Here is a 17,433-nt window from a genome sequence, read left to right as displayed (position 1 = left end):
TGTGCATTATGACGCGAGTTTGTACATGGGGGGGGGAATACATGCACGTGTATACATAAGTGTGTGATGCAAGACATAATCCTAAAACACTGAAATTCATGCCTTGTTAGTAAAGCTAGCATGTTGCTCTACTGTTGCCCACAGCCAGCAGGACTGCTGTTCCAAGGGTCTTCCAGGATAACCAGGCCTTTCAAATAATTTAGAACTTGAGAGAAGCTTCTTCTGAGGACAACACTGAAATTGCATTACAAGAGGACACTGCTTCCTCCAAAAAATGTTCTCTTCAGAGACCATGTGGCTTTTCTTTCAAAAAACAAAAACACACAACAACAACATGAACACTCCATTGAGTGGAGGTCATCTGGGAGAATTTCTAATGGTTGGCTAGAGATCTCCAGCCATCATTTGTCTAGGAACATTACAGGCATCTCTACAGTAGAACTTCTACAATTCTTCTAAATTCAACTCAAGTTTCTTTACAAACCAGGTTTGCTTTCATATCAATCTCAGCCTCCTGGGTGATCTTCTTGTATGGCAGCCATACCTTCTAAGAGACTCAAGCCAAGGGATCAGCATCTCTTGTGCGCTGTGAACATTTGTGCTCCCAGCTCTGACAGTTGGCATCGCTGGCCAAGGTTTTGGCTGTATTCCACACATCACCACTACTGGACTTCCACCCTGGGCTTTGCTAGATGGATGGACTCTTACTGCACATCACACCTCAGTTTCATTAAGGGCTTCATCATGATATCTGGTCAAGTGCCAATGAAGATGTTACTTCTTGGCATGTTGTGGATGCTGGATTACTGCACCTTTATACCTCTTATCGATCATCATTATGCAATCCTCCTTAACAGATTCTCAGTATAATAAAAGGGGGAAAAAAAGATCATTCATTTTTTGTATATTTTCTTCAGGAATTGCTCTCTGGTGTAAGGAAAGGGAACTGCTACTGAAGTTGACAGTTAGCGACCACTCATATGGTTTCCAAGGTAATGGAGGGTACAGAAGTGGTTTATCAGCCAAAAATATCTTCGAATGGTGGGAGGGAACCCACAAGGACAGGGAGAACAAGGAAACTCAGCAGACCCTGTTCCAGGTTTGAACATGTGGCCCAGGTGCTGCGTCCCACATGCATCACTGTTCTGCATGCTCCCTGCAACCATATCCAAAAACTGCACTGTAACATTTAAGCACAGATGAGGTTAATCAGTGGGACAGAACCTCAGAAAACATCTTTCAAAAAAAAATTACTGTTTTATATTTTTTTTGATTGCATGCTTGTGTATTCATACCATGTTACAAGCTCCCAAATTAATGAATACCTAATAAGAGTGACGAACTGGTTTCTGCTGACTTAAAACTTCTGAGCTAAACTGAATAACCTAGTTAAGAGCAGGTGAACATAGAGACCCAATCTGAAAAATATATAGGCATGTACAGTATGTTATGAGATTCATAAACATACATTAATGAACAATGCACTGAGCTTTTTCATAACTGTGGTATGAAGATAAGCCCTGCCAATATCACAGGACCACAAGGGTTTGTTTCATTCTTTCTGCATCATTACAAATATTTATTGAAAGCTTTGCGTAGTTGAATTGGGGGGGGAATTCACCATCTTTCTCCAAACAAAGAAAAAAAAAAAAAAATTAATTCTCTCACAGCGGTGGGCTGCAACAGGGCCCTCCACGTGGTGCGGAGGTCGAGTGGTTCACCCCAACCCCATTCCCCAGGTCAATTCCAGATTCTGAGGAAACTGTCCCAAGAGCCGGTGCCCACAGCCATGCCGTCATTTGTAACTCCTAAACAGCTCACCCGGTTATCGTGACCAGCCAGGACCCCTGGAAGACAAAAACCGGGCTATTAGTGGAATCAACGAATCCCGTCTTCACTTACAATAATGTAGCACTTCATGCATTTACAGAACTTATTTCTGTGATCAGATTTAGCAACCATAAGGGAGCAAGGTTTCTCCCCTAAGCACTTTACAGAGAGCTTATGGGACCCTTACGTGACGCCACATTCCATATCGAACAGGGCAAACTCGTTCTGTGAAAACACGCCGTTAGGTAAAATCCTGTCACGAAGAGGTGGAATCACCACCATGGGGGGAGGCGATGCACTTTATACAGTGAAAAAGACTGAGATAATGTGACCTGTATTTTTTATATCATGAACATGCGCGAGCCAAATTATCACTGTCCCTGTAAAGGGGTCCCCCGCCTCAAAGCCTACACTTCCGGGATAGTCCACTGTATCCCTGCGGTAAGAAAAACCGTTATTGATCATGAATGAACTAAAACAAAAAACATGTTAGAAATAATTTTGATACAAATATTTGGAGATTAGGCAAAAAAAAAGTTTAATTTTTCAGAAGCATGCATTTCAGTGTTATCCTTCATCAGCACGCGTGTATTGTGCAGGCAGAGATATATCTCCGGTTCTGGGATCATACGGCAGGTAATGACATCATACTTCATGGACCAACAGCAAAGGTAAAAACACCAAATTCTAGTCACACCTCAAAGATTCCATGTCAAAAATATCAGTACACAAAAGGACTACAAACAAAACCTTCAGTCTCCCATTTTTACCTAATTTTGTATATGCCATGCTATAAAATGTTTTGGTGTTTTCTTCAAACATAAACGACTACTATATTAGTACTGTCAAGTTTGGGGCATATTTTTGATACACGACCCCATCAATTCCCCCCAAGATAATGGTAATCTGACCCCCACAACTGGAATTCATCTAACAGGGTTATTTCAATGAACACATTAACCCCATTAGGTTTTGTTATGAAAGAAGTGTCACACTACTTAAAGGAATTTCTGTCTCTACCCAGAACCTGCATTAAATCAGATGAGTCCAACCACCACAATTTAAACCCCACTTGCACACCTGTGGTCACTGTTTCCAGGCTAATGTATTGATTAACGTATTGACACCACTAATCACTCCAGAAACGGCCACACCGATACCACTTAGAGAGGAAAGCCTTTTGGGTTTGACACCCAATGTGTATCAAAATGTCCAACAGAAGCATCTAACAACATTCTGTTTTATAGACTAAAATAACTTTTTGTAGAGTAAAATGTTTGTGTTTGGCAAAAATGCTGTTGTACTGAATAATAAGGCTATTTTATGAAAAGGGGTGCATATTTTCACAGATTTATTTACTTAGACAAAATTTTCTCCAAAGCAAATTCCAGTGAACTCTATGTAGTGTAATCAGGCCACACACCTTATTCACCAAGGTGACTTACACTGCTAGATACACTACCTACAATGGGTCACTTATCCATACACCATAGATTGTTGTAGCAGTTCTACATTGTACAGGACCAAATTAAATGAGGGCTGTGGGTATTTGCATTCACCAGACTTATGTTAAAAAAAAAAAAAAAACCCCAATCTCACAATACAACTGTATACATCTACAAAGCTGAAGTTTCCAGTGGGACACCAGTATCCTGGGTTTTGGGGCTCATGAGTTTTACTAGAGGACCCTTCCTGGGACTAACAAGTGAAACCTTCAGTTTGCACAGCGACATCATTCACACTTGCTCATAAGTAAATAACCGCGAGTTTTGAACCCCCCCCCCCGAAAAAGTGTTCGGGACCCTCCACTGACCTGCACGCTCTCCTTTCAAAGTGTCCCAGACGTTGCAGTTGAAGTCGTCGTAGCCGGCGAGCAGCAGGCGGCCACTCTTAGAGAACGCTACAGATGTGATTCCGCAGATGATGTTGTCGTGGGAATACATCATGAGCTCCTGGTCTGCCCGAAGGTCAAAAAGCCTGCAGGTGGCGTCATCAGAGCCCGTCGCAAAGGCGTTTCCATTGGGGAAGAACTGTTAGCAGAGAAGGGCTTGGATCACCACATGGCGACCGCGGGCAGGCAGTACGCACGCTCTATCGTGAACGAGGAAAAGAACTAGTCTCGCCTTGGATACGTCCATGCGAGTCACCAGAATTCGACATTACAAGCAAAAACATTAACATTCCATTCATCTTCATCCAAGGCGACCTACAGTGTTAGCAGCAAACTGCCTACAGTCAGTCATCCAAACTTTTTAGAACAACAGATACAGCAACACATTCTCACAGTGGTGCATAGCACAACGTAACACCATTTCTATGGACTGAGTTTTTAAATTACATCATTTTATGAACATGTTCCATATGATGTGTTCTGGTAATTTTTTGTGCAAGTTCGTCATAGCATATGCCACAAGGTTTATGTGGTGATGGGGTTAGGCATGGTTTTCAGCTTCATGCTTGGCCTCACACACTATGGGGAAATTAGAGTACTCACTCCTCCTGAAATGCATCTTTAAACATTTGGGGGGGGGGGGGTTAGAGCACCCAGAAGAAAGTCATGCTTTGTATAATTAATTATATCTAGTTTTTTTTATTAATTAAATGTAACATGAGAATCTACCTTGAGGGTTTTTCAGGAAATAATTATTTCTATACGGTGGGGGAAGTCTGTGCATAAATGTATATTTTTTATAAACTACTTTATTAGACATGGATGTTTGACAGGCCATTGGACAAAGGTTGGTGGTCTGAGGACATCATAAAGGTGGTGCAGTGCTGCTGTCAATGGCTCACATATATATCTGATGGCAATCCTCTCCTCCGAATGACTTGATTTAACAACTGTTACTCATTAATATATACATAGTATGAGGTCATGAACCTCAAAGCTGCGAAGGAAATATTTTACTCAGACAATGTTTATGCAAAAAGCCAACAAATGGCAGTGACACACCCAAACACAAGGAGTGTGGGATCCCCTTAATTGAACTGGATTCCACAGTGTTTTGCAGCTCATGTCTGCTGTGTCAGGGTCAAAAAAAGTTCCGGAAGATGAAAGTTGCACATTTATGGGATGAATTTAACAACTTGATAATGTACAGGAGTTAGATTATATTTTCAGTCATTTTAAATGTGCAAATATTAAATACTTAAAATTTTAATGTAACTCAAAGTTTACAAAATGTTTTACTAAGTGCATCCATTCATTTATTTGTTAAAGTGTTTTATTTATTTTATACCTACAGCCAAAGCTGTTACAGAAGTCAGGCAGCAAATAGCATACATCTGTGTTAAGATTTTTCTGATTGCAAACTCACTCAGTTGGGTTCATAACTTGTGGAGCCAGTCTAGTATGATTTATTTCATCTTAACTGTATTCAGCCCTAACAACTCTGACCACTCCTAGTCTGATCTTGAGTCACAGCTGTAGCTGCATTTCATCCTGGATTGTCATCATATCGTCCTTATCCTTTTATTTATATACTTTGATTGTACAAACAATGCAAGAAAATTCTGGGTAAAGGTACCATCTGAATATCAAATAATCAATCATAATTTGGGTAATTAGCCAGGAGTCATCTAGTATCCTTCCTGAAAATTTGAATTAATGTAAACGTACATTACATTTAGCTGATGCTTTTGTCCAAAGCAACTTACAATATTAAGTTACTTAGAACCATTTACCCATTTATACAGCTGGGTAGTTTTACAAGAGCAATAAGGGTACTGCAATTGAACCTGTGACCTTTGGGTCCAAAGGCAGCAACTAACCACTATACTACCAACTGTCCATTGTATGCATGTACAGTACTGTGCAAAAGTCTTAGGCACTTAAATGTTTCACAACAATATTTGTTTTAGATTTGTCTTCTGCATTAGCATCAATGGGAAAGAGCATATTTCAGATTTCCAAGCATTCCCTTTGCGCGTGCACACACGGAGTCTGAAAGCACTTGTCCCAAGTGGGGTTGCAGCAAACTGGAACCTAACCCAGCAACATAGGGCATAAGGCTGGAGGGGGAGAGGACACACCCAGGACGGGACGCCAGTCCATCATAAGGCACCCCAAGGAGCCAAGGAGGACTCAAACCCCAGACCTACCAGAGAACGGGACCTGGCCAAACCCACCACAACCCTACTCAGGACAAGCGGTTGTCAACGATGGATGGTTGCTAAGCTTTGTAGGAAGTTTAAGAGCATTATTTTTGGAAGCATTATCACTTACAGCTTCCCCAAGTGCCTGAAATTTTTGCACAATACTGTATGTATAAACAAACAAGCTAACCAACGGTAATGGTGACTGTCTTTCAATCCACAGGTGGCACGTTCAAATCCTCTTCCTGCTGTAGGACTTTGGATGAAAGCATTTAATCTGAATTGCTCCAGTAAAAATTATTTAGCAGCATAATAAATGGGTAAATCATTTTAAGTATCTTAGGATTTGAAGCCGTTCTAAAGTGTCATAAATGAATAAATACAACTAATGCAAAATGTTATGAAGCTTTATGATTGTCCAAGTTCTCTTAACTTGTTAGTTACCACTTTTTAATGCCAGCGTGAGGAGGGTGACAGAACGGAGGGCAGCATACTCACACAGACGGCATTGATGTCAGACACGTGTCCTGCGAACGACTGTCTGCACATGCCGTCCCTGATGTCCCACAGCTTGGAAGAAGCATCACAGGCGCCCGACACAAAGGTTTTAGAGTCCGGGCTGAGGGACAGGCTCATGACGTCGCCGGTGTGTCCTGTGAAATTGGTCGTCTGCTGGCCGGTTTCGATGTCCCACAATGCACTACCCAGACAGACAGACTGTTAGTTAGGGACCCTCCTACCCTTGAAGCCACCAAGTCCAAGATACTTCTGACCAATATAAAATCTTCTATTTGCAAAATTGAAAAGATAAACACAAACATTCAGATAATCACAAAAAGGTAGAATAATGCATCTCTCTAATATTTAGAGAATTTTGTGTGTGTCTATGTAGCCTCTACTGTGCAGGAGAAACTAGAAGGTTCTTGAAAAATGAAGATTACTGAACTTCATTGTTGTATTAGAAATAGAGATGAGAAACCAGATGTGGGCAGAGATTTGAATAGGGTGGGACATGACGTGGGAGCTCTGTTTTATGGCTTTAGAATCATTACAGTTACCAAGACAGGGTGCTGACAGACACATGTTTCCTACTGAGGAAAGTAGGGTACAGTCCCTTTTTTAAACATGGTATCAGCTAAAGGGCTTCATGAATAGGACGAGACAGGATTATAATTTATGAATCCTTATGAATTCACAAAGACTGGGTCTATCACCACTAGTCTGATTTCTAGTTTGCCTCTACCTTTTGATATTCACACATTTAGCTGATGATTTTCTCTAAATCAACTTACAATGATTCACCCATTTATATAGCTGGGTAATTTCAACTGGAGCAACTCAGGGTGAGTACCTTACTCAAAGGTACGACAGAAGTGGGCAAGATTTCAACCGACAACCTTTGGATCCAAAGGCAGCGGTTCTTTCTACTATAGTAGAAGCTGCCAGATAGTACCACTGCACAATCACATTTTATAATCCACACACTGTCCTTCCTTCCTATAGTTACCATTCAATTACTGACTTCAGTTTAACTATTATGAAGTCATAACCTTTCACAGCCCATATATTCTATATACAGTATATAAATAGTGTGTGTGTGTGTGTGTGTATATATATATATATATATATATATATATATATTGTCTCTTCACCTGAAATACATACACACTGAGAAGATACTTTAGCTAAAAGGTGTCCACATTTTTTGGTACATTATATCATTTTCATCAAAGTTTACAGGTGGTGTCCCATCCTTTTCCTATTAAAAACTCCCCAAATCTGAGTAACTTATTGTTGGTACAGTATTTACTGTGCTTCAAGCTGGTACTTTATGGTTACCCTACTTAGGCACCCCTCGACTTGTGCAAATAGATCGTTCAACCCCCTACGCAAGTCGAAATTTACATGTAGGATTCTCCCTTCCCCTCCATTACAGAGCCAAGCCTTTTCATTTCCTTTGCATTTGTTGCAAAAATGGGTATTAAAAAAAAAAAAAAACACACAATTCTCTAATGCCAGACAAATTAAATACTGAAACAAGACATAGGCCAAGTCAGTTAATTTTTACATGTATATTAAGCATAAACAGACTACTGCATACAGTATGCAAACACTATTGTACCGCGCGTGCTTACTTTATCTAGTAGTATGCTGGCACACAAGAGGGTGCTGTTGTGCAATTTGTACTTTTTCCAATCTCAGTTATTGTACCTTGATGTTTCTTCGTTATTGTTGTTTTCTTTCATGTTCTCATTTATACATGCAGCATCCTTCACTATGGTATTTATCGTCAATATGGCTAAACCCTGTTGCCGTGCTACAGACTAGAGTCTTTGTCCACTTTCATACTTGTTTAATTTCATCTTCAAATCAATTTCTCTATGCTTATGAGACGGTCTGAAGTGCACGTTTACCACCAGACATTGTAAATAATGGAAAAGGTAGAAATTGTGCAAAAGAGCACTATGCTAAGAGGAGATGTGGTTCACAGCTCAAAAGACGTGGGAACTGGGAAGAAGCGACTTCCTGCCTTGTCTGGTTACACCGACTTGCATGTAATGCATTTGAGATGTTTCGAGTAAAATAAAAGCGCTATCCATAAATAATGTGTATGCAGGGACTTTATGTAAATCCAGATTTATCTGTATTTATGGTTATCCCGCCACTGATGATGTTCTGCAAGTAAAATGGTGTGGGAACAAGCATCCATCAGGTCATACTCTTTGTATGTGCAAAAAGTGAGAAGGCTTGTGTGTATATGTGGACCAAAAAAAAAAAAAACCCCAATATGAATGTCACCCAACAGCCAAATGTAAAGCAAAGATGCAATGACATGTCGATAAGCAAACATTATAAAACCAAGTTTACCAAGCGGTGTCTCCAGAACTAGTGACAATCTGGGTGTCATCCAGGAATCGACAACACGACAAATAACCTGGGAAGAGAAAGGAGAGAGAGAGAAGAGGGAGGGGAAAAAAAAAAAAAAAAAAAAAAAAACCCCCCCCCACACACACACAGTTAATAGCAATACTAAACAGTATATTCCTCAACTGAGGCCTGACATCTAGCGCTGTCTATCCTAGTTCTATAGCAGTTCTGATGTGCTGTTTGTAGGATGAAGATCTGCAGCCAAGGACAGGCAAGCTGTGTACCTGTGTGTCCAGGCAGCTCCCGAGTGACACGCACATTGCCCTCCCGCGTCTTCAGACTGTATATGGAGCAGATGTTGTCCAGGCCCCCACAGGCCACATAGTTCCCAGAGGGGGCGTAAGCACAGGTCATCACCCAGGAGGACCTCAGAGGAATGGCATGCATCTGGGAACAAGAAAAGCCTTCTTATTCACAACATAACTGCTGCTGGTACACTGCAGAAGGTCTCTCACACTCACACACTCACAAAAACATATCACTAAAGAGGGTATGGAAGCACAGAGGAGCATGCTGCTAGCATCAGAAGAGAAGGAACTTTATTTGAAGTCCAAGTTCGCACCCTCTGGTCTTCAGATGCATCACAATCTGAAATCCAGACTGATTTCCTCAGTTTTAAGAAATATTCAGAAATGTGCTGCAAAACCATGGTATTTTATTCTGATAAGAAGGTCTCTTACCTTGTTTGTGGTGTAACTGTCCCAGATGATTAGTTTGCCATCTTGAGATGCACTGACTAGTAACCTAGGTGTTCAGAAGAAAAGCATTTACCAGCATAATCTAATATTCTTGCAAAAGCATTGTTATAATGCAGCAAACAATAGGAAACAGATAGCACATGCATTAATATTTCACTGGATGAGTGAACAAATATAAACCTCCCCACCCATGCTATCATTTTCGGAATTGCAGCCAGGGATGCTGCATACTCAAGCTGCTACCAGTCATGAAGGGTTCATAGCCACAGGATCTCAGGAAGCCTGTGGGGTCTCGACCCAAGAACCAGCTCCAACATATGGAAAGGAACTGGTCCCCGTCTGTAGGCAGGTTGAGTGCAGAGCAGAGCACCACACAGCCAAAAATACCACATTCTACACATAAAATAAATACTGCCCGTTTGTCTCCCCTCTGGTTTACCTAGAGGGTCATCTCAAAGCCACTTATAGTCTGGCACCAAGACCTGATTAAAGCTTAACTCATAGTACTTAAGTAAAAGGAGAACAGCAGGACATGAATTGAGCTATATGTCACATCTGAGAAAAACATCTAAGTGATGGGCAGCTAGTAGCTTAGAACTGCAGTCTTTGGACCCAGGGGGTACGGGAGCACAGCGGGTTTGGCCTGTGCCTGCTATCTGGTGGGTCTGGGGTTTTGGTTCCGCTTGGGGTGCCTTGTGACGAACTGGCATCCTGCCCTGGGTGTGTCCCCTCCCCCTCCGGCCTTGCACCCTGTGTTGCCGGGTTAGGCTCCGGCTTGTCATGACCCTGTTTGGGACAAGTCGTTTCAGACTTTCTGTGTCTTTGGACCCAAAGCTCATAGGTTTGAATCCCACCTCCAGCTATAGTACCCTTAAGCAATGCACTTACCCTAACATTACTCCAGTGAAATTCTGCAGGTGTATAAATGGGTAAATAATTGTTGGTACTTTAATGTTGTAAGTCGCTTTGAAGGAAAGCGTCAAATTTAAGCGTGATCTTACACACCAACACAGATGTATGCAACTCCATGTTTCAAACTACAAAATTTCCATATACCACAAGAAAAGTCTCTGCCATCTAATCACTGCTGCCCAGTGTGGAAGAAATTCAACATAACTCAAACAAAAGAGCCAAGATAGGACAAAGTATCTTATGCTTTTTCACCCCAGCTGTAGGGAGAATCCTCCATCTCCTGCGTCAGAGTCTAGGGAGTCTCTCCGAGCATCCAATACATATATATTATATAGTTCTAGAAACACATACTACATATATGGTAACATTTCTCATTGGCTTGCTTTCTGCATGATCAATGCATATTCAGCTCGTGTTTAATTTGCTACTCATCTACTACACTTCCTATAAGCTAAAGTAACATATGTGCATCATATAGAAGGCACCCTACACCCCTTCAGCATCTCTCTCATCCTGTCAACATTATTTCCTTGTTTTTCAGTATCAGCCAGTGTTGGTTACCCTTCCAGTTGGGGATACAGTTTCGGTACATCCCGCTTCTTGGGGCTTTCTGCAGCAGTTACAAAACACAGTTTTTGCTCAAATTTCTTATTTTTCCTCTCACACCAGAGCCAGCATGGAGACTTCAGATGAGATGTAGACTTCCAAGGTGAATGGCACTGGACGAGGTTAAGTCCTTTCTGCACACACCTGGAATCGCTTCCCCAGTGCATGGCGTAGATCTTGGCTAGATGACCCCGGAGCGTGCGTCTTGTCCTCATCTGAATTCGCCCCACAGAATCCAGGCCGGCTGTAATCTTCAGAGAAGAAATGGACATTACAGATGTCACTGATGTTTACACAAGACCAATATACCAAGCAAGTACTGATGGTCTAGTTTGGGAGTCCTAGTAACAGTAGCAGGCAAAACGATGTGAGAATTAAGGATACATCCATACATCTAATGCACATCTTTATACTGTTGGGGGAAAACCACCTCAACATGCAAACTCTGAGGCACCAGCACTACTGACTGCCACAATGCCAACCCCCTCTTCCCCAAGTAGTACAGCAGTTCTCACCTGAGCAAGAGTGGAATCGCTGCATGCCTTTCTAGCATCCTAAGAAGAAGCAACACAACAAGCTCATTGCTCAGAGGTCATGAAACAAGTAATGGCACCGCTGAGCTAGTCTTTGTTGTCCATGTGTGGGTTTGCGTGTGAATGAGGATGCTCCAGCCTCTCATACCTTGATCTGGTTCCGCAGCTGCTCTGCTTCTTGCCGCAGTTGCTCCAGCTCGCTCATGGTCTCGTCTAATATGTTCGGTCCACAGCCCAGCTAGCAAAACCAGCCGCCTCATGCAGCACAGACTGGTGTCCTTCAAAGAAAAGGAAACAGGTGAGTACGTACACCCCATTTCCCTTATGAGGATCACAGTTAAGGAGTGCAAGATGGGGTACATCCCAAACAGAATATCAATGTATCGCAGAGAGCACACCAGGGAATTTGTGGGAGTGCAGGAAAAAAAAAAAAAAAAAAAAAAAAAAGACCCAACATATTTCTGAAATGTAAGTAGAAACCCACATGAGCAGAACATGGAAATGTCATACAGAGCCAAGGTCAGATTAACCCTGGTGTTATATGGGGATACTCCATTTTCTTGGTCTAAAGTCAATGGACTTCTTAATAATATAGCTTGGACTATAACACCTAACATCTCAAGAACCAAGTTTTAACTCTAGGAGAAACTTATGGGTTGTGATTTTATTCTGAACTGAGTTACTATTACAGAGTTAAAGGAAGCATGCTTCCAGAAACAAAAATTTATATTTTTATGGCTGTGCCATCCTTCAGTACTAAGTCAATGTTCAAAATGTTAATGCAGGACAAAAGGTCTTTAGACCTGACCAATAACCCATTTTCCTTCAATCCTCTTCAGTAACGCTATAGGGGGCATTCACCTACTTACACCACTCGCAAGTTCACAACTGAGTCTTTCCCCCCCATTTAAATTGAATTTCTATAAATGCTATATAACAAAACCCCCCCCCCACAAACACCTTAGGATAACAGACAATTCAAAATACACACCTTGATGTTGAGAATTTTTGTACATTTTGTCTTTTTTCCCCCCCTCGATTGTAAACAACTCTTGGAAACCATATAGAGGTGGTCCCAGACTTATGATGAGGCTACGATCTGATAAACCCACTGTAAGTTGAAAATGCATTTAATATACCTAACTTACCAAACATCACCACTGCTTCTTATCCTTTAAGATGGTTAAGATCATCGATTACAAAAGTCCAAGTTCACATGCAATGGTCATTATGGGCTTGCTGCCATCAAAAGCAAAGTGGCTTTCTCATTTCAAACATATACAGTGAAACGAAACAACATTCCTCCAGGACCACGTTGCCACATAAAACAGAAAGCTACTTGCACAGGACTACATAAAGTGCATGTGTGCAAAACAGCATGAGACAGTACTGTAATTAAACAAGATACAAACGTGGTTAAAAAAAAAAAAAAAAAAAAAAAAAAAAAAAAAAAAAACTAATTATTTTGGTTAAAGGTTAAATAATCAATGCAATTTGAATGTTAAATTACTGTAAGACAACCTGGTGCTGTTAAACTGAAAATGTCAATACTTTTCTTCATTTAGGTAATATGAACCACGTTGCTTTATTTCTGCTTAATTCATACCATTTCAAGAATGTATAAATGTTCTGAATAGAGTTGATCTCACACTGAAACACAAGTGTAACACTTAATTCAGCGTAAAATTTTACTCTAAAATGTAGCACCCACCTCAAATAAGCTACACACCACTGCGGAAAAAGACTGAAGAAAAAAAAAAAAAAAAGTTTTTGAGAGGCATGTTGTCCAGTAACTGACAATGAAACTTCAGTGGTAAATGGCGAAACACTTGTACTTCCTTGTTCCAAAGTGCATATCAATCTGTGCAGCACCAGAACGGAACAAGGAAACAATCACTGAGAAAATAAAATAAATCCCAATTTTAAATCCCCTCTAGCTTGTAACTTCTCTGAGGAGCTAAAAGGTGTGAGACTTAAAATGTGGACATTACCCAATAGAAGGAATACGCTCTGCTTAATGCAGAAGAATGTGAGCATAGAGGCCAAAATTCTTCTACTATTCACTCTAGAATTTATATGGATAAAATAAATATGTACACCAATGGATTCCCCAAAGAATGTTTCAGAAGTGCCGACCCATTCGGCAGTGTTAGCAACACAAGGTTATGCCAGTCTACTATGGAGAGGCAGCGGGGGTACAAAGCTGGGGTCTGTGTTTGTTGTTCTTTGTTGAGGGCGTTGAGTGTGTAGCGGCACGGCTTGGCACCGCTTTGCAGGGCAAAGCATTACCACCTCCGGCCAGCTGACCGCAACGAGTCTCGCTTTGCCCCAGATCCTAGCAGAGCAATAAAACATACAGGAAACTGGTATCAAACTGCTATGTACATCTACAGATACTCTGAATGAGGTTGGGAGGAGAGAAAAAAAAAAAAAAAAAAAAAAAAGCAGTAAGTCATCTTTTTGACAAGAGCTTACATAATCATGAAAAACCTCTTCATGGCCAGGCCTTCCTTTGTGATATCACAATCCCTTGTGCTATTGCCAGATCAGTTTTTTTGAGTTTCCAAAGTCAAGAGCTACACAAGAATCAGTGGTCTATGGCAGCAAGGGTTATTACATTTTTTTTTTTTTTTTTTTTTTTTAAACTTGGTACATTTCGTAAAAGTCTTGGATACAGCCATAGTAAAATAAGTCTTGCAGTGAATTGTTTTAACATTTATTTACTTAGTGCCACATTAAAATCCATTTTAAATGGACAATTTTTTTTTGAAAAACACTTATTCAGTATAGACTGTTGACCAATTTATTCCATGAATCTGTACTGTGTTGACTGCCTTGCTATTGATAACCAACCTTTACATGACAGACAAGCTATAAGCATGGTGGAACCCAACTGAATTAATCCAGTCTCACATTCCTGGTCTGTTTAGGTGCATATTACTGTCAACAGCTGGATGTGGAAAGACAGGTCATGTTTTTTTTTCCCCCCTCTTTTTCATAAAAATTTCAGAACACTTTGTAACATGAGGAAAGCATGGTTGAAATTAATAAAATGCAGCTGGTGAAACAGTCCTACCCCCCACAAACATCATTTTGTATTATGTCATCACCATTGAGACAACAGGCTAAATAGTGAAAGCATTAACAGCAATATTCAATTCATTTTATATTTTCATAGCAGCTCTCCCCACAGGTTTCCTCTGAATGCTTCATATGCAGCAGTATCAATATGAACAATGGTACACAATGAAGGATGATAACGACATTGAAAACAAATGAGTAGAGAATACGCTATAAGGCAATGGAGCAGGAGGGGGGGGGAGGAAAAAAAAAAAAAAAAAAAAAAATCTCCAGTGCTGTTGCTGGGAAATTCAGTTCAAAAAGGCCTCTAAACCTTGTCTTTGTAATAAAGGCACATGACTTTCATTTGAGACCCAAGGCCTATGGTTTTATGGAATTGACACCACAAAAAAATCAGTTCAACAAAAAGTGAAGGGTCATGCTTTTAGATGTATACTAGGTGAGTCAGAACATCACATTTAATAATTTCTTCTTTCATATTGTAAGAGACGCTTTTGTCCAAAGCAATTTGCAGCATAGTTAACCATACAACACCAAGTACTCCGAGTAAATAAAATTACTTGTAAATTTCAGTTATTTCAAAATCTAAGTGTGCTGAAGTGTTTAGAATAAAAGATGTTTGCACACTCCATAAGACTCTATAAACAAAACACACACACACACAAAATAATGTTTGTACAAGTCATACTTAACCATTCAAGGGTGTTGGGGGGGGGAATTGTATAAATGCTGAGCACTGTTAGCATGTAAAACAAGATTCATTCTACAACAGTAAGCATACTGTGTTTTGCTGTTATTATACCATAGTATGCCATTAATTTACAATAAATACTGTATGGTGATTAACATTGAATGGTATTTATTTAGCTTATGCTTTTCACACCAAGCAAATTCTATTGTTAATATACTTCTGTCAACCCATTTGTACAGCAGGGTGCTTTTTACTATATCCACTCAGGGTAAGTATGTTGATCAAGGGCACTACAGCACGAGATGGCATTCCAATCCCGGTACTCCAAGGCCAGTAGCTCTAATCCTGACTCCACCTGTTTCTTTAAAGCAGAGAATATCAATTTTATCAAACCGCGTTCTTGCAAGACTATTCAAACACTGAGTAATCGACTATTTTTAAAAAAAAAAAAAAAAAAAAAAACACACAACAAACAAACAGTTGAGCACCTGCTGGGTTGCAGAACTTCATGAGCATACATCTACCTGCACTGCCATCCATGTAACCCAAAGGCTTCATCATTTATGCCACAGAGGCAGGGCTATGGTGGGACCACAGCAAAATACTACAAACTGCCAGGTTCAGCATTTTAAATGAGCCCACCACCCTTCCCTCCCCAATAAAGAGAGAAGGAAGTGACCTTCCTCCTGCAAGGCACAGCTTTTGTTTTCTAGAATCTTCTGATTCCACTGCAAGCTGAAGGATCTTCTGCTGCAATCCCTATTCTGAAAACAGGAAGCAAAAAAAGCAGGGAGAGCAAAACAAGACTTACACAAGTTCCACACCCTGCCTGGGAGGCCATCTCTGGGGCAATTCATGAAAATATGACCTTAACACTGGTGGTCATCACCCTCAGAACACCAACAGACACCCTGCCAGTCCACATACCGAATGCTGTCCACATCACGTATACGTAGTCACCAAGTGCCATCATTGACTCGACAGCACTTAACAGCCTCCATGAGACTTGAAGGACCCAGGTTCAAATCTCGTTTCCTGCTGTTGGACCCCTTACCCATGAAGATGGCCTAAAATTGCTCCAGTACAAAAATAAATCATCAAGTTGTGCAAAAAAATAGTTGCAATAACCTTAACATTGTAAGTTACTTTGGAGAAGGGAGACCCCTAAACACAGTCTAGGAGTATTTTTTTTAAATTTTAAAAAAAAAAAGGAGACTAACTGATGCCAACTTAGCACAGACTTACTTAAAAGGTCTCATGGTTTTACTGAACTTCTGTTTAGCTGGTGCCTGTCGAAGGTGAATTAAGGAGTTAGGTTTGTTGCATTTGGTTTTTTACAATGATTAATTTATATAACCCAGATTTGTTACTGTGGTATTTCAGGGTGTGTATCTTAGTCAAGGATACTAGAGCAGGCGTGAAACCCAAGGCCTTTTGACTGGAAAGTGGCAATGCTAACTATGAGACTGTCTGTTGCCCATTATTATGGTTTAATGAACTAATTAAGACAAATGAAGATGGTTTCATTCAGACATTTTTCATTTCCAGCAATTTGGTTCTTCTACCAACATTTATGTATTAAGGCTCATGTTTAAATTCATATTATACAACTGCATTGAGATAGAGGGGATGGATAGCTTAGGAAATTTAATTTATTGAACACACTGACAGAACTAATGTATGGTATTAAATTTCTGATCCAGAGAACACCACCTCATGGGGGAGGAGAGAGAAAAAAAAAAAAAAAAAAAATGTATGTTGAAGGTAACAGCACACACCATAGAGACCATATGGGAGTGAGTGGTAGTGTAGTGGTTAGTGTTGCTAGTTTTGGACCCAAAGGTTGCAGGTTTGAACCCCTCCTCCAGGTACAATACCCTTATCTTAAATTGCTCAGCTGTATAAAATTTGTTACTAGTTGTAGGTAATGTTTCAAGTTGCTTTGGAGAAAAACATTAGCTAAATGAATAAATTTCAACCCTTCATTTTATTTAATGTGACAAGGATGACTGCAAGTTCCTTGCGTTTTCTCCCACAAGGCAAAGTCAGACAGTTCACG

The 17,433-nt window shown here is 40.4% G+C and overlaps 1 protein-coding gene across 2 annotated transcripts in view; it reads right to left on the bottom strand.

The window, feature by feature from the left end:
• Positions 1 to 1,250: 1,250 nt before the first annotated feature.
• LOC108940411 (guanine nucleotide-binding protein subunit beta-4-like) overlaps positions 1,251 to 17,433 on the bottom strand; it is a 30,537-nt gene continuing 14,354 nt past the window's right edge. For both annotated transcript variants that reach the window (XM_018762574.2, XM_029248815.1), the window contains 9 exons: positions 11,751 to 11,880; positions 11,585 to 11,623; positions 11,214 to 11,320; positions 9,534 to 9,597; positions 9,078 to 9,240; positions 8,794 to 8,860; positions 6,424 to 6,625; positions 3,644 to 3,860; positions 1,251 to 1,847 (listed from right to left, as the gene is read on the bottom strand). In XM_018762574.2, coding sequence (XP_018618090.1) covers positions 1,741 to 1,847; positions 3,644 to 3,860; positions 6,424 to 6,625; positions 8,794 to 8,860; positions 9,078 to 9,240; positions 9,534 to 9,597; positions 11,214 to 11,320; positions 11,585 to 11,623; positions 11,751 to 11,807 — 1,023 coding nt within the window. In that variant the 5' untranslated portion in view covers positions 11,808 to 11,880 and the 3' untranslated portion in view covers positions 1,251 to 1,740. The remainder of the gene's footprint in view (positions 1,848 to 3,643; positions 3,861 to 6,423; positions 6,626 to 8,793; positions 8,861 to 9,077; positions 9,241 to 9,533; positions 9,598 to 11,213; positions 11,321 to 11,584; positions 11,624 to 11,750; positions 11,881 to 17,433) is intronic.

Source organism: Scleropages formosus, chromosome 2 (assembly GCF_900964775.1).
Source record: "Scleropages formosus chromosome 2, fSclFor1.1, whole genome shotgun sequence".
In the NCBI taxonomy this organism is placed as follows: domain Eukaryota; kingdom Metazoa; phylum Chordata; class Actinopteri; order Osteoglossiformes; family Osteoglossidae; genus Scleropages; species Scleropages formosus.
This window is presented reverse-complemented; position numbering and strand designations above follow the sequence as displayed.